Genomic DNA, 17,867 nt, shown 5'->3' with positions numbered 1-17,867 from the left:
GGCAGCTGTGGGGCTGGTGGCTCCCTGCAGGCGCTGTTCTCCCGGCGCGGTGCTGTACAGCGGCCCGGGCTCAGGCGGACTCAGGGTCTTTCCTCTCCCCCAAACCAGCTTTCTTACCAGGGAATTGGCTGTGAACCCGGGGCTGTAACCTGCGCTAGTCAAGGAGGAGCCCTGGGGCACCTGAGAGCCGGACACGTTTATGTGGGTATCAGCTGTTGTGGGTAGAACCCGCTTCGTCAGGCGCATACCTCTCACCCCGGAAAGTGTATATGCTCATAAATCCGTTAGTCTTTCAGGTGCCACAGGACTCCTGGTTGGTATTGCAGACACAGACTAATACGGCTACCACTCTGAGACTTGCGCTTATTGGACAGCCGCTGGGATTAAGGCCAGGGCGCTGCTGTGTAGGTTTGCTGGCTGCTCTGCTGCTGGAAACCACTTAATGCCTTTCAGTGCAGCCACCTTTATATTAAGTCACAAAGATTGAGGCTCTGGCTGAAGAGTTTTTCTTCTCAGGGCTCCTGTATACAGTCAGTCCCCGGGTTACGTACAAGATAGGGACTGTAGGTTTGTTCTTAAGTTGAATTTGTATGTAAGTCGGAACTGGTACATATTGTAGGGGAAACTCTAGCCAAACATTTCTCCAGAGCTCGGTTTTATTCTCCCACACCTCACTTCCCTCAGTCCTTTATTCTCAAGCTGAGGTGTCTGCTGAGAAAAGCCGCTCCGCGTCTCCCTGGTCTGCTGGGGGGAAGCAGCTAGTGCGGGGTTGCCTCACCCCGTTTGTAAGTAGGGATCCGATGTAAGTCGGATCCATGTAACCCGGGGACTGCCTGTACTCTGCTCTTTGGGTACGAGGATGGGTTTCAGGCACTTTAGCTGTTGCTTTGTATTCTTCTCTAATGGGACGTTTGCTTCCTTTATCTCAGCTACTGCTGTACTTGCTGCCTTCTGGATGGGTCCTCTTCAGTGTGACTATGTTCTCCATCTGAGTTGGAGTCAGTCTAATTTCTTCCTTTTACTCTTATGTAAACTCGGGTTTTTGAAGAGGCCAAGAGACCTTTATAAAAATGTTTTGTGATACTAAATTTTACAAGCTTTTTTAATATTCATGAATATCTGGGCAATTCAAAATTCAGTAAGAGTGGATGCCTCAAAATCTGCTGCTATAACTTTTTAAAAGTTATTTGGAAATACAAAAAAACCTCAGTTGTACTGTTTCCCCTTCTTTTGTTTAATTTTCACCAGCAATAGTAAAAGTTCCAAAGTAAGTGTCCAAGGATACACAAACATTTGTCATATCTGCAAGCATGTTATTTTGAAAAAAAATGATAAATGATGGCTCAGCTAACCAGGTTACCTATTAGGATTACTTTTGCATAGTGCATGTCAATTGACTAGTCATATTTGGTACTATATTACTGACACTTCAAATACAAGTGACATGTCTACTGTAAAAAGCACCTAAGTAATGGATGATACATTTCTTGTAGGAAAATGTATTATGCCTTTGTTAAATACATTATTGTAATTGTTTACGTAAAATAATGTGATTACATATAGCTGCTTATTTTAAGCTATTTTAGCAATCCTGTTTTACAACCATGTGGCTCAAACAAAATGGTAATGAAAGATGGGAGGATGAGCATAAAGATCATATACTGTTAGGGGTAGGGACCATCATTGTGGTTAGCACTGGGACTTTTATGTGCTACTGTGCTGTAAATAATGTTACAAATCTTGAGATAATTTCATTATTGGTGTGACTTTACTCTGATCATGTAATGGATTAATTTAATCCCATATAGCATGTGGAAGCCATCCAAAAATGGAGTGGACAGAAATTTCCCATATGTCCTCCTTTATACAGTTGGTCTTTGAACTATATAAAAAAATGTTCTCAGTCTCAAACAAAACTTTTTACAAAAAAGAAGTATTTTTTTGCAAGGCAAGATACTCTCTGTTTGAGGCTTAGTCCGCTGGCCATGTGACGTGTCATTCCCATTCCTGGACTATTAAAATCCCTTCTTACAAATAAGGACAGGCAGTTTTCCCATTTGCTGCTTAGCTAGTGCCACTTCCCCAATGGCTGGTAGGAGAACCTAGGCTCACCCTCTATTCTGGATTCCAATCCAGGGATCCTCTAATTCAGGTTTTCAAACTATGGGCCGCAGCTTGTAAGGGCAAGCCACAAACTGGACCTGAGATGCTTTACTTGTACCTTCATAGGTATGGGAGGGTGGGTTGCAGCTCCCATTGGCCGCAGATTGCCATTTCTGGCCAATCGGAGCAGTGAGAAATGATATGGACGGGGACACCATTTCATGCAGCTCCCATTGGCCGGGAATGGTAATCCACAGTCAATGGGAGCTGTGATTGCCTGTACCAAAGTAAGTTCCTGTGTGGAGGCACAGGTAAACAAAACATCTCGCAGCCAGCTAGCGGCTTGTCTTTAGAAGCCATGACCCAGAGTTTAAAAACCCCTGCTCTAATCAGCTGTCAAGGTCTGTTTCATTGTGGACCTTTCTCCCTTTACTCTGGATCATTTTCTAACCTTCTGGCTCCCCCACTCAGAGTTTGCTGGCCCCAAAACTCTCTCTTCCTGTAAAATAACTGTATACTACTTTGACTCCGTAGCCTCCAAACACACCTCCCTTCTCCCACTGAATGACTGCAGACTACTCCCTACAGCGCCTCCTTGCTACCAACAGCGGGTCTATGAATCCAGTCCGGTTTATCCTTCCTTGGGTGGGCACCCTCATTCAGGGGATTACATACTGGCTCCCTTATTAGCCTACATTAATCCTTTCAGGTATATTAAACTCCAAAAATATGGCCCTATTTGGAGAACTGCAGCACCCCTTCGTCTCCTGTAGTTTCAGTTACCCTTCTGCTGGGCCCAGACTATGAGTAGGAGGAAGCTGCCAGACTTAAGATCGGGACAAGGACTCTGGGAAGAATGGAACTGGAGACTGGCAAGGGGAAAGAAACACTGGGAGTTGAGATGGGACTAGCTGGACAAAGAAAATGGGATTGAGAGTGGAGGCTGCAAAATGCTGAACACTCACAACTGAAGTTAATGGAAGCTATTCTTTGAACAAAAAAGCAATATTTTTTTGCAAGGGAAGATATTCTCTGTTTGAGGCTTAATCCGCTGGCTATGTCACATGTAAAATGCTAGGTACTCTGAAAAATCTTGTATTAGAGGTCACAAAGGCTAAGTATCCAAAAATAGCTATTCCATTTCTTTTGAGCAAGCCCGTTTTTTCAAAATGTAATGAGCTTGCTATTCCGACATCCCTGTAAACATCATTCCATGAGGAGTAAGGGATGGTTCAGAATAGCGCTTTATTTTGAAAGTTGGTGTTGTGTAGACAGTGCCAAATTCCCAACTAAGCTATTGTGAAATTAACTCAAAATAGGCTATGCAATTTTTGTGTCTTCTTTCACAGTGGCTGGGCTGGAACAGCTGACTGTGTAAGGCAGAAATGCTGAATAGAGGAAGATCTGAGTAAATGTTAAGGCCTACCACCTGTAATGAATATAAGTGATGTAATGCTGTGGAAAATTGTAAATTGTAAGAAAATGTTTGTAAGACCATTAATAATGGAGAAGTTGTTTAAAATGTAGTTTTCCAAAATGGAGTCCAAAACTCCATTTTGTACCTAGAACTTTGCAGATTTGTTTTTACAGTTGGGTATGGCATAGAATGTGCAGGTAGAATATTTAAGTTCGAAACCTGAGCTACCTGTCAGTTAAATTTGCATAAATATGAATATGCATGAGCATTTCTATCAGCCAATCAATTCATACCACGCTGAAAAAGCATCCTTGCCATATCCAATCAATTTAAAACATCTAGGTAATGAATATGTATAAAACCACCCTATATAAGTTTGGACCGAACGTCAGTTCGTGCTGGTTCCCGGATATAGCTGGGGCCTGCAGCGTCGTGGGTTCGTCGGGTTAGTAGAGCATCCTAGCCTGGGCTCTTTTCCAGAAAGAATACCTTAATGGTATTTGTCATATACAGGATCTGTTAGTATCTTAATGGTACTAGGTACCCTTGTGGTACCGAACATCTTTATGGTGTTCTAGTTTTCTTCATTGGGTTATATGACGGAAGGTCATTTTCCCACTTTAGTTAGTGTAGTTTAGTTCTTAGAATAGGATAGATCTCCCATGTGTCATCAACAGGTGCGTCGGTCAACGTAAGGTCGGCCGTCATCGTGTTTGTTCGACGGGTGCGTCGGAGAGTGTAGGGTTTTATTTTAGGATTAGGATAAGTTAGGTACAGGGTCCACCATCGCCGGTTCGAGACGCTACCGAAGAGCGTGAAAAGGGCTGACGAGAGAACGATCCGTGGAAGACGAATCGCCGGTCGTCGTTCCCAATTCCTGCCTTCGTGAAACTATCTTGCCTCAAATCGCCCGACGAGGGATCGCCTGGTTGTTCCTCGCCCGAGGCTCCAAAACAGCCAAAGGCTTGAGGTCACCAGCTTCCGCGGCTCCACTATCGTCAAAGACTCTGGTAATATTTAAGGATTTAAGGGGACTTCCCCTTCTTATCCTTTAGGTTATTGTATAACGGGGACTGCCCCCGGGTTATTGTTAAACCGAGATATTGTGTGTGTTAAATTTTTACCTTGTTAAACAATATAGTCCTGTTGTTATAAAATCTATACATGGACTTATGTTTTCATTCATTGCGGTTTTGCACTTTAAACGGTAAATAGATACGGATAGAGGTCCAACCTGTTTTACCATCCCTAGAGGATTGGGAAGTGCCGAGCATTTCTTTGAGCATTGCCCTCTTACACCTTTGGTATCCTTAATCTGTTGGTACTTATTAAAAGTATTCACGTAACAGAGTTTGGCGACCGCGGCAGGACCTCTCTAAAGTGCAATTAATTGGATTTTTACACAATATCTCGAGTTAACAAAGGGTTTCCCTGGGTGAATACTGTTAACGTTGTGGGTTTCGGTAGATAAAAACAGCTAGGAGGGGATAGGTATCCCTGGACCGTGGATTGGCCACCCATAGTTTGGGGTCCCCAGGAACCTCCAAACTGCCCAACGTCTTTCTTAATCCTGACTGAAAACGGTCCACCCTTATTTTGGTCCCTGTGCCTTTAAGAGGCCTAGCATAGTAAGTTAAAGCCTAGAATTAAGTAGGTAGTCTCAGTTAGAGCTGCTAAGTTTGAACTGAGATAGGTTTAGGTTAGGTTAAATAAGGTCAGTGTCTCGAAATAAGTCTCAGTTCGGACTAGGAGTAGTCCGAGGCAAGCAATTCGAGCCTGACAGTAAGACTCTGCCTAAGGCTTAGTCCTTCTGGGTGGTTCGACTCTGAGGAGTTCGAGCCAGGGGTCCGGAACTCTCTGTGCATTTTCAGAGAGCCCCTCTTGGTTACCTGGTCCAAGAGCCCGTTGTTCCATAACAGAAGTAGTTCGAATTTGAGAGGTATCGAACTAAGAGGTTTGGACTAACAAGCCAGAAACCTCATTTTAAACCCCTCATAAAAGTTTTCCTTTGAGGGTTCCGAACGTTCGCAGTTCCGCCAGTTTGGGTTGGCATGGAACGTTCGGGGTAATTTAAATAGGTTAACATTTGCATAGGGTGATTTGCATATTGGAACGTTGCCTAGCACGGAACGTTCATTGGCGTTGCTTGGCAACCGCTGCTTACTGTGTGCTGCGCAGCTTACTGTGCAGGGTTCCAAGGTGTACCAAACCCAAACTGCACAGTTATTTTTGATAGTTTTAAGGTAAATTCTGTGGGACAGTGAGGCTTGATCAACCTACTGTACCCAATAACCCCATTATTTATCAGGTTTCATCCACCAACTTTGTGAGTTGGTGAGTAGCTCACAGAGTCTAGCCCGACGTGATGGCGACCAAAGTATTTGGACTTGAAGGCTGTTGATCCCTGGAGCAGTCTAATGAATGTTATCTTGAGTCAGATATTAATGAATATGTAAAGAATGTAAATGTTTGGGATGTTACTGTATTAACTGGTGTTAAAAGCCTAGATAATTTTAAGGTTATGTGGAAAAAGTACATAACTAGTAAACCAAAACCTAACAAAAAGACAAAGAAAAAAGCTCTCATTCACGGTCTGGCTGTGATAACCAAATCCCTGAATGAGGAGGTACAGAGCTTAGGAAAACAATTTAAGGATGCTCAAGAAGTAAGGTTGTTACAGGATGCAACCATTGAAAATTTAAAATCTGAATTGGCTAAAAGAGAAAAGAAATATGAATTGATTTGTACGCAAAAGGATGCTTTAACTCGGCAAATGGAAGAAGTCATGGGTAGATGTCAGTATCTAGAGAATGAATTATCCAATAATGCAGTCAAGTTTAATGACTCGAAGGCAACTATCAGACACCTCTTAGATGATAAGAGGCAACAGGTTTCTGTATCGGTGGACCACACCAAATGTCAGGAAAAGATTGTGGAACTGGAACAAAAATTGGGACTTGGCAAGAGGATTTGTCTCTGCCATAAACGAAGGAATAGAGAAGGACATTTATGAAAACACCCTTCTAACCAAACAGTTAGTAGAAGGTATGATGGAACCTATAATTACCACCGAAGTGTTCCACCCTGGAGATCCAACTCCAGTGGTGAAATATGAGAGGAGGATCTTATCACCGGAACAAGCGAGAGCCGTAGGGCAAAATTTGTGACCTTGTAGAAGATCCAATGCGCTTAATTGGATGGCAAAGCTGGCCAGAACCAATTTGACTAGTGATGATATTCTGGTGGTCTTAAGAGAATGCTTACTACCTAAAGATTTCATTGCATTCCCTGCAGACCTTGCCACTACCATCAATCCCGACTTCAACCTGATGTTTAAAGCTATTTATAATGTATTTTACCCGAATGATGATATTCGAGGTACATATTACACAGATAAACAGCTTGAAGGAGAAAGGCCCGAACTATACTTCATCCGAAAAGAATTGCTACAAAGATTGGCAGGCCTAGCCACAGGAACAAATGGGGAAACAGTCCACGACACTCCTGAATTTAGAAGATGTCTGTTTAAAGGGCTCATTCCATCCATCAAAGCATCATTGAGTGGTCTAGATATCGACAGAGTGTCGTTGGATATTATGAAGAATAGAGCCAGGGAAGTATTTGAATGGCAAGTGCAAGCCGGATTGATAAAAATTACCATGCCTCACAAGAAGATATCCGAGGTAAAGGATGTGAGAACTCAGGGAATGGGTAGAAGAAGACCACCTTCAGTTCCGAGAAAAGATCAGAGAAATAATATATACAAACAAAATAATGATAAAGAATCTTTACCTTTCCAGCCGACCAAGATGTTTAAAGGTAAAAGAGAAGATCTAGTTACCACTAGGCAGATCCTCGCTAATAGACTAGCTAGATACCTCCCATGGCCAAAGGTACGGGAGATGGAGATGGATGAGATATTTATTGAATTGGCACGAATGGAGACAAATGTTTCCCCAATGATATCCCAGGGACAAATCCCTCCGATATCAGCCATTGATACTTCTCAATATTGAAGAAGCCTGAATCGGCCTCAGCCCCTAGAAAATCTTACTAAAATTAGTTATGATGTATTTGGAAGACCACAATTTCAGTGGAATTAGAAGGCCGATTTGGAAAAGTAATACAAAGAATGTTGGTGGACACAGGGGCATCCACTAGCATAATCTGTACACAAGCATCTCCAACAGTAAGACAATCTAAGTTTACCTTCTTTAAGATATTGCAATCCTATAATGGAAAAAAATCAAAAGTGCCCTTTGCCAGTGATATTACTTGTAGAATAGGGAATATGGAAGCTAGACTGCCAATAGGTCTTCAAGATCTAGATGGCACTGGCATATTAGGAAGTGACATAATGCGAAAACTCGGTCTCATTATTGATCTACCAAATTGACGAGTCCGACGGGCAGAATTTGACAGAGCAGATGCTGCTGTGGTAATTCCCAGTGGACACCGCCTAGGTGCAATCAAGGCAAGTGAAAGTTTAAAAACACCTAACTGGGATGAAGACATCCAAGAAGCAATTAAAGATCAGCTGGCAGTGTTTGCCACACACAAGCAAAGTTGTGGAAAAACCGGTGAAGTTGTGGAAGTTCCTGGTCCGGATCCAAAACCGCTAAGACAATATCGCTACCCTTCAGAAGCAGAGAGTGGAATAGAGGAGACTATCAATAACTTAGTCTCCCAGGGAGTTTTAATTAAGACGCAAAGTCCCTGTAATTCGCCCATATGGCCCGTGCTTAAAGCAGACGGAAAAACTTGGAGGTTGACAGTGGACTACCGGGGTGTTAATAAAGTGACCCCGAGGATGGCTCCTATTGTGGCCAAATTTCCAGAAATCACGGCCCAAATTGCTGAAGGTGCAAGATGGTTTTCAGTCATTGATATAAGTAACGCATTCTTCTCGATACCAATTGCCCCCTTTGCTTGGCATAAGTTTGCGTTTACTTTCAAGGACCAACAGTATACTTTTACAAGATTACCACAAGGTTTCCACAACTCGCCAACGATATGTCACAGAATCATTCGGAAGGTCCTGAAAGATCTGCCAAGTGCCAAGCATATTATGTCATATGTTGATGACATATTAATTGCTACGGAAGACCGGAAGTCTCATTTGAAGGCATTAGAAGAGGTATTAGCTGCCTTACGAAAAGCAGGTTTCTTAATTAACCCAGAAAAGGCACAGCTTGTGAAGAAGGAAGTAAATTATCTAGGTGTACAGCTTGGACAAGCTGGAAGAAAACCAGACCAAGCAAGAGTGGAGCTGATCTCTAAGCTACCAGCGCCCACCAACGTACACAGCCTCCGGACCTTTTTAGGTCTAGTTGGTTTCTCTCGAGATTTCATCGAGGAGTTCGGCAAAAACGCCCGACCACTCCACAAACTGTTAAATAAAAGGCAAGAGCGGGAATGGGGCGAAGAGCAAAAGCAAGCTTTTCAATACCTCCGAACAGCTTTAATGAAAGCACCGGCACTAGCCTATCCGAATCCAGATAAGGAGTATCATCTATCCCTAACTGCAGGCAAGGCGGCGATTGGAGCGGTTCTGTTACAAGAACAGGGTACCTCGTGAAAGCCGGTAGCCTATGGCTCTAAAACTCTGTCCGGCTGCGAAAGACAATATTCAGCATGTGAAAAAGAAGTATTGGCTCTAACGTGGGCGCTGATCCATTGGGAGTACCTAATTGGAAAGGCACCCATCATTTTGAAAACCAATCATACCCCCGTACGATACATCAATTCCCTCCAAGCTAACAATGGCCAAGTGAGTCATCCAAGGCTAGCGAAATGGACGCTAACCTTGATGAACCATGACATCAAAGTTGAGCCAACAAAGAACTCGCCAATGGTTCCCGCAGTCCATGCAACTCCAATAGATCCTGGACAAGATCATCAGTGGCCACTTCCAGAATCTGGAAAATCAAAGGTCAAGTCACCGTTTGACCTCCTAACTAAATATGAAGATGTGAAGAACAATGCCACACAAATATATGTGGTTGATGGTAGCTGTTATCGACATGAGGGCAGTGTAGTCACTGGTGCAGCAGCTCTCCAAGCGTCTACAGGAAAAAAAGATTCAAAAACCTGTGAATATTCCCTCAGCGCAAACAAATAGTCCAAATTTGCAAGAAAATCCACATAAAAAAAACTAGATGGTCCAAATTATTTGGAAACATCGTTGGAAACGTAGGTTATATTAGTGTTACATCTCTACTAACCAATCCCTTAGGTTTGATCATCATTTATATCACCATATTGACCATTTATGTAATAGCTTTGTCCTGTTATTTCTGTTGTCCACCAAGAAAATTGTCTGAGAAGGTCTGCATTCGAATCTGCCTAAATTAATGTAATAAATATCTTCATTTTCCTTTCGATCTTTATCAAGGAGGGGAAATGTAAGGCAGAAATGCTGAATAGAGGAAGATCTGAGTAAATGTTAAGGCCTACCACCTGTAATGAATATAAGTGATGTAATGCTGTGGAAAATTGTAAATTGTAAGAAAATGTTTGTAAGACCATTAATAATGGAGAAGTTGTTTAAAATGTAGTTTTCCAAAATGGAGTCCAAAACTCCATTTTGTACCTAGAACTTTGCAGATTTGTTTTTACAGTTGGGTATGGCATAGAATGTGCAGGTAGAATATTTAAGTTCGAAACCTGAGCTACCTGTCAGTTAAATTTGCATAAATATGAATATGCATGAGCATTTCTATCAGCCAATCAATTCATACCACGCTGAAAAAGCATCCTTGCCATATCCAATCAATTTAAAACATCTAGGTAATGAATATGTATAAAACCACCCTATATAAGTTTGGACCGAACGTCAGTTCGTGCTGGTTCCCGGATATAGCTGGGGCCTGCAGCGTCGTGGGTTCGTCGGGTTAGTAGAGCATCCTAGCCTGGGCTCTTTTCCAGAAAGAATACCTTAATGGTATTTGTCATATACAGGATCTGTTAGTATCTTAATGGTACTAGGTACCCTTGTGGTACCGAACATCTTTATGGTGTTCTAGTTTTCTTCATTGGGTTATATGACGGAAGGTCATTTTCCCACTTTAGTTAGTGTAGTTTAGTTCTTAGAATAGGATAGATCTCCCATGTGTCATCAACAGGTGCGTCGGTCAACGTAAGGTCGGCCGTCATCGTGTTTGTTCGACGGGTGCGTCGGAGAGTGTAGGGTTTTATTTTAGGATTAGGATAAGTTAGGTACAGGGTCCACCATCGCCGGTTCGAGACGCTACCGAAGAGCGTGAAAAGGGCTGACGAGAGAACGATCCGTGGAAGACGAATCGCCGGTCGTCGTTCCCAATTCCTGCCTTCGTGAAACTATCTTGCCTCAAATCGCCCGACGAGGGATCGCCTGGTTGTTCCTCGCCCGAGGCTCCAAAACAGCCAAAGGCTTGAGGTCACCAGCTTCCGCGGCTCCACTATCGTCAAAGACTCTGGTAATATTTAAGGATTTAAGGGGACTTCCCCTTCTTATCCTTTAGGTTATTGTATAACAGGGACTGCCCCCGGGTTATTGTTAAACCGAGATATTGTGTGTGTTAAATTTTTACCTTGTTAAACAATATAGTCCTGTTGTTATAAAATCTATACATGGACTTATGTTTTCATTCATTGCGGTTTTGCACTTTAAACGGTAAATAGATACGGATAGAGGTCCAACCTGTTTTACCATCCCTAGAGGATTGGGAAGTGCCGAGCATTTCTTTGAGCATTGCCCTCTTACACCTTTGGTATCCTTAATCTGTTGGTACTTATTAAAAGTATTCACGTAACAGAGTTTGGCGACCGCGGCAGGACCTCTCTAAAGTGCAATTAATTGGATTTTTACACAATATCTCGAGTTAACAAAGGGTTTCCCTGGGTGAATACTGTTAACGTTGTGGGTTTCGGTAGATAAAAACAGCTAGGAGGGGATAGGTATCCCTGGACCGTGGATTGGCCACCCATAGTTTGGGGTCCCCAGGAACCTCCAAACTGCCCAACGTCTTTCTTAATCCTGACTGAAAACGGTCCACCCTTATTTTGGTCCCTGTGCCTTTAAGAGGCCTAGCATAGTAAGTTAAAGCCTAGAATTAAGTAGGTAGTCTCAGTTAGAGCTGCTAAGTTTGAACTGAGATAGGTTTAGGTTAGGTTAAATAAGGTCAGTGTCTCGAAATAAGTCTCAGTTCGGACTAGGAGTAGTCCGAGGCAAGCAATTCGAGCCTGACAGTAAGACTCTGCCTAAGGCTTAGTCCTTCTGGGTGGTTCGACTCTGAGGAGTTCGAGCCAGGGGTCCGGAACTCTCTGTGCATTTTCAGAGAGCCCCTCTTGGTTACCTGGTCCAAGAGCCCGTTGTTCCATAACAGAAGTAGTTCGAATTTGAGAGGTATCGAACTAAGAGGTTTGGACTAACAAGCCAGAAACCTCATTTTAAACCCCTCATAAAAGTTTTCCTTTGAGGGTTCCGAACGTTCGCAGTTCCGCCAGTTTGGGTTGGCATGGAACGTTCGGGGTAATTTAAATAGGTTAACATTTGCATAGGGTGATTTGCATATTGGAACGTTGCCTAGCACGGAACGTTCATTGGCGTTGCTTGGCAACCGCTGCTTACTGTGTGCTGCGCAGCTTACTGTGCAGGGTTCCAAGGTGTACCAAACCCAAACTGCACAGTTATTTTTGATAGTTTTAAGGTAAATTCTGTGGGACAGTGAGGCTTGATCAACCTACTGTACCCAATAACCCCATTATTTATCAGGTTTCATCCACCAACTTTGTGAGTTGGTGAGTAGCTCACAGAGTCTAGCCCGACGTGATGGCGACCAAAGTATTTGGACTTGAAGGCTGTTGATCCCTGGAGCAGTCTAATGAATGTTATCTTGAGTCAGATATTAATGAATATGTAAAGAATGTAAATGTTTGGGATGTTACTGTATTAACTGGTGTTAAAAGCCTAGATAATTTTAAGGTTATGTGGAAAAAGTACATAACTAGTAAACCAAAACCTAACAAAAAGACAAAGAAAAAAGCTCTCATTCACGGTCTGGCTGTGATAACCAAATCCCTGAATGAGGAGGTACAGAGCTTAGGAAAACAATTTAAGGATGCTCAAGAAGTAAGGTTGTTACAGGATGCAACCATTGAAAATTTAAAATCTGAATTGGCTAAAAGAGAAAAGAAATATGAATTGATTTGTACGCAAAAGGATGCTTTAACTCGGCAAATGGAAGAAGTCATGGGTAGATGTCAGTATCTAGAGAATGAATTATCCAATAATGCAGTCAAGTTTAATGACTCGAAGGCAACTATCAGACACCTCTTAGATGATAAGAGGCAACAGGTTTCTGTATCGGTGGACCACACCAAATGTCAGGAAAAGATTGTGGAACTGGAACAAAAATTGGGACTTGGCAAGAGGATTTGTCTCTGCCATAAACGAAGGAATAGAGAAGGACATTTATGAAAACACCCTTCTAACCAAACAGTTAGTAGAAGGTATGATGGAACCTATAATTACCACCGAAGTGTTCCACCCTGGAGATCCAACTCCAGTGGTGAAATATGAGAGGAGGATCTTATCACCGGAACAAGCGAGAGCCGTAGGGCAAAATTTGTGACCTTGTAGAAGATCCAATGCGCTTAATTGGATGGCAAAGCTGGCCAGAACCAATTTGACTAGTGATGATATTCTGGTGGTCTTAAGAGAATGCTTACTACCTAAAGATTTCATTGCATTCCCTGCAGACCTTGCCACTACCATCAATCCCGACTTCAACCTGATGTTTAAAGCTATTTATAATGTATTTTACCCGAATGATGATATTCGAGGTACATATTACACAGATAAACAGCTTGAAGGAGAAAGGCCCGAACTATACTTCATCCGAAAAGAATTGCTACAAAGATTGGCAGGCCTAGCCACAGGAACAAATGGGGAAACAGTCCACGACACTCCTGAATTTAGAAGATGTCTGTTTAAAGGGCTCATTCCATCCATCAAAGCATCATTGAGTGGTCTAGATATCGACAGAGTGTCGTTGGATATTATGAAGAATAGAGCCAGGGAAGTATTTGAATGGCAAGTGCAAGCCGGATTGATAAAAATTACCATGCCTCACAAGAAGATATCCGAGGTAAAGGATGTGAGAACTCAGGGAATGGGTAGAAGAAGACCACCTTCAGTTCCGAGAAAAGATCAGAGAAATAATATATACAAACAAAATAATGATAAAGAATCTTTACCTTTCCAGCCGACCAAGATGTTTAAAGGTAAAAGAGAAGATCTAGTTACCACTAGGCAGATCCTCGCTAATAGACTAGCTAGATACCTCCCATGGCCAAAGGTACGGGAGATGGAGATGGATGAGATATTTATTGAATTGGCACGAATGGAGACAAATGTTTCCCCAATGATATCCCAGGGACAAATCCCTCCGATATCAGCCATTGATACTTCTCAATATTGAAGAAGCCTGAATCGGCCTCAGCCCCTAGAAAATCTTACTAAAATTAGTTATGATGTATTTGGAAGACCACAATTTCAGTGGAATTAGAAGGCCGATTTGGAAAAGTAATACAAAGAATGTTGGTGGACACAGGGGCATCCACTAGCATAATCTGTACACAAGCATCTCCAACAGTAAGACAATCTAAGTTTACCTTCTTTAAGATATTGCAATCCTATAATGGAAAAAAATCAAAAGTGCCCTTTGCCAGTGATATTACTTGTAGAATAGGGAATATGGAAGCTAGACTGCCAATAGGTCTTCAAGATCTAGATGGCACTGGCATATTAGGAAGTGACATAATGCGAAAACTCGGTCTCATTATTGATCTACCAAATTGACGAGTCCGACGGGCAGAATTTGACAGAGCAGATGCTGCTGTGGTAATTCCCAGTGGACACCGCCTAGGTGCAATCAAGGCAAGTGAAAGTTTAAAAACACCTAACTGGGATGAAGACATCCAAGAAGCAATTAAAGATCAGCTGGCAGTGTTTGCCACACACAAGCAAAGTTGTGGAAAAACCGGTGAAGTTGTGGAAGTTCCTGGTCCGGATCCAAAACCGCTAAGACAATATCGCTACCCTTCAGAAGCAGAGAGTGGAATAGAGGAGACTATCAATAACTTAGTCTCCCAGGGAGTTTTAATTAAGACGCAAAGTCCCTGTAATTCGCCCATATGGCCCGTGCTTAAAGCAGACGGAAAAACTTGGAGGTTGACAGTGGACTACCGGGGTGTTAATAAAGTGACCCCGAGGATGGCTCCTATTGTGGCCAAATTTCCAGAAATCACGGCCCAAATTGCTGAAGGTGCAAGATGGTTTTCAGTCATTGATATAAGTAACGCATTCTTCTCGATACCAATTGCCCCCTTTGCTTGGCATAAGTTTGCGTTTACTTTCAAGGACCAACAGTATACTTTTACAAGATTACCACAAGGTTTCCACAACTCGCCAACGATATGTCACAGAATCATTCGGAAGGTCCTGAAAGATCTGCCAAGTGCCAAGCATATTATGTCATATGTTGATGACATATTAATTGCTACGGAAGACCGGAAGTCTCATTTGAAGGCATTAGAAGAGGTATTAGCTGCCTTACGAAAAGCAGGTTTCTTAATTAACCCAGAAAAGGCACAGCTTGTGAAGAAGGAAGTAAATTATCTAGGTGTACAGCTTGGACAAGCTGGAAGAAAACCAGACCAAGCAAGAGTGGAGCTGATCTCTAAGCTACCAGCGCCCACCAACGTACACAGCCTCCGGACCTTTTTAGGTCTAGTTGGTTTCTCTCGAGATTTCATCGAGGAGTTCGGCAAAAACGCCCGACCACTCCACAAACTGTTAAATAAAAGGCAAGAGCGGGAATGGGGCGAAGAGCAAAAGCAAGCTTTTCAATACCTCCGAACAGCTTTAATGAAAGCACCGGCACTAGCCTATCCGAATCCAGATAAGGAGTATCATCTATCCCTAACTGCAGGCAAGGCGGCGATTGGAGCGGTTCTGTTACAAGAACAGGGTACCTCGTGAAAGCCGGTAGCCTATGGCTCTAAAACTCTGTCCGGCTGCGAAAGACAATATTCAGCATGTGAAAAAGAAGTATTGGCTCTAACGTGGGCGCTGATCCATTGGGAGTACCTAATTGGAAAGGCACCCATCATTTTGAAAACCAATCATACCCCCGTACGATACATCAATTCCCTCCAAGCTAACAATGGCCAAGTGAGTCATCCAAGGCTAGCGAAATGGACGCTAACCTTGATGAACCATGACATCAAAGTTGAGCCAACAAAGAACTCGCCAATGGTTCCCGCAGTCCATGCAACTCCAATAGATCCTGGACAAGATCATCAGTGGCCACTTCCAGAATCTGGAAAATCAAAGGTCAAGTCACCGTTTGACCTCCTAACTAAATATGAAGATGTGAAGAACAATGCCACACAAATATATGTGGTTGATGGTAGCTGTTATCGACATGAGGGCAGTGTAGTCACTGGTGCAGCAGCTCTCCAAGCGTCTACAGGAAAAAAAGATTCAAAAACCTGTGAATATTCCCTCAGCGCAAACAAATAGTCCAAATTTGCAAGAAAATCCACATAAAAAAAACTAGATGGTCCAAATTATTTGGAAACATCGTTGGAAACGTAGGTTATATTAGTGTTACATCTCTACTAACCAATCCCTTAGGTTTGATCATCATTTATATCACCATATTGACCATTTATGTAATAGCTTTGTCCTGTTATTTCTGTTGTCCACCAAGAAAATTGTCTGAGAAGGTCTGCATTCGAATCTGCCTAAATTAATGTAATAAATATCTTCATTTTCCTTTCGATCTTTATCAAGGAGGGGAAATGTAAGGCAGAAATGCTGAATAGAGGAAGATCTGAGTAAATGTTAAGGCCTACCACCTGTAATGAATATAAGTGATGTAATGCTGTGGAAAATTGTAAATTGTAAGAAAATGTTTGTAAGACCATTAATAATGGAGAAGTTGTTTAAAATGTAGTTTTCCAAAATGGAGTCCAAAACTCCATTTTGTACCTAGAACTTTGCAGATTTGTTTTTACAGTTGGGTATGGCATAGAATGTGCAGGTAGAATATTTAAGTTCGAAACCTGAGCTACCTGTCAGTTAAATTTGCATAAATATGAATATGCATGAGCATTTCTATCAGCCAATCAATTCATACCACGCTGAAAAAGCATCCTTGCCATATCCAATCAATTTAAAACATCTAGGTAATGAATATGTATAAAACCACCCTATATAAGTTTGGACCGAACGTCAGTTCGTGCTGGTTCCCGGATATAGCTGGGGCCTGCAGCGTCGTGGGTTCGTCGGGTTAGTAGAGCATCCTAGCCTGGGCTCTTTTCCAGAAAGAATACCTTAATGGTATTTGTCATATACAGGATCTGTTAGTATCTTAATGGTACTAGGTACCCTTGTGGTACCGAACATCTTTATGGTGTTCTAGTTTTCTTCATTGGGTTATATGACGGAAGGTCATTTTCCCACTTTAGTTAGTGTAGTTTAGTTCTTAGAATAGGATAGATCTCCCATGTGTCATCAACAGGTGCGTCGGTCAACGTAAGGTCGGCCGTCATCGTGTTTGTTCGACGGGTGCGTCGGAGAGTGTAGGGTTTTATTTTAGGATTAGGATAAGTTAGGTACAGGGTCCACCATCGCCGGTTCGAGACGCTACCGAAGAGCGTGAAAAGGGCTGACGAGAGAACGATCCGTGGAAGACGAATCGCCGGTCGTCGTTCCCAATTCCTGCCTTCGTGAAACTATCTTGCCTCAAATCGCCCGACGAGGGATCGCCTGGTTGTTCCTCGCCCGAGGCTCCAAAACAGCCAAAGGCTTGAGGACACCAGCTTCCGCGGCTCCACTATCGTCAAAGACTCTGGTAATATTTAAGGATTTAAGGGGACTTCCCCTTCTTATCCTTTAGGTTATTGTATAACGGGGACTGCCCCCGGGTTATTGTTAAACCGAGATATTGTGTGTGTTAAATTTTTACCTTGTTAAACAATATAGTCCTGTTGTTATAAAATCTATACATGGACTTATGTTTTCATTCATTGCGGTTTTGCACTTTAAATGGTAAATAGATACGGATAGAGGTCCAACCTGTTTTACCATCCCTAGAGGATTGGGAAGTGCCGAGCACTTCTTTGAGGATTGCCCTCTTACACCTTTGGCATCCTTAATCTGTTGGTACTTATTAAAAGTATTCACGTAACAACTGCAGGGAGTGGTTGTCCATAGGGTGCCAGAACAGCAGCTAGCAGAGTGTATATGAGTGGAGAGCATAACCTAGAACAGTGTTTCTTAAACTGTGTACCACGG

The 17,867-nt window shown here is 42.6% G+C and overlaps 1 protein-coding gene across 2 annotated transcripts; it reads left to right on the top strand.

Moving 5' to 3' along the window:
* Positions 1 to 231: 231 nt before the first annotated feature.
* LOC112546572 (uncharacterized) lies at positions 232 to 17,575 on the top strand. 2 transcript variants are annotated; one of them, XR_012905202.1, is made up of 3 exons: positions 232 to 4,530; positions 5,829 to 10,977; positions 12,276 to 17,575. XR_012905202.1 is itself a non-coding variant. In XM_075933580.1 (2 exons), exon 2 carries the CDS (start codon positions 13,165 to 13,167, stop codon positions 13,981 to 13,983), a length of 819 nt encoding a protein of 272 aa, XP_075789695.1. In that variant the 5' UTR covers positions 232 to 10,977; positions 12,276 to 13,164; the 3' UTR covers positions 13,984 to 17,575. The 2 variants fall into 2 exon arrangements, 1 of the variants encoding a protein (XP_075789695.1); XM_075933580.1 differs by having other exon boundaries at positions 232 to 10,977.
* Positions 17,576 to 17,867: the final 292 nt, after the last annotated feature.

Source organism: Pelodiscus sinensis, chromosome 7 (genome assembly GCF_049634645.1).
Source record: "Pelodiscus sinensis isolate JC-2024 chromosome 7, ASM4963464v1, whole genome shotgun sequence".
In the NCBI taxonomy this organism is placed as follows: Eukaryota; Metazoa; Chordata; order Testudines; family Trionychidae; genus Pelodiscus; species Pelodiscus sinensis.
This window is presented reverse-complemented; position numbering and strand designations above follow the sequence as displayed.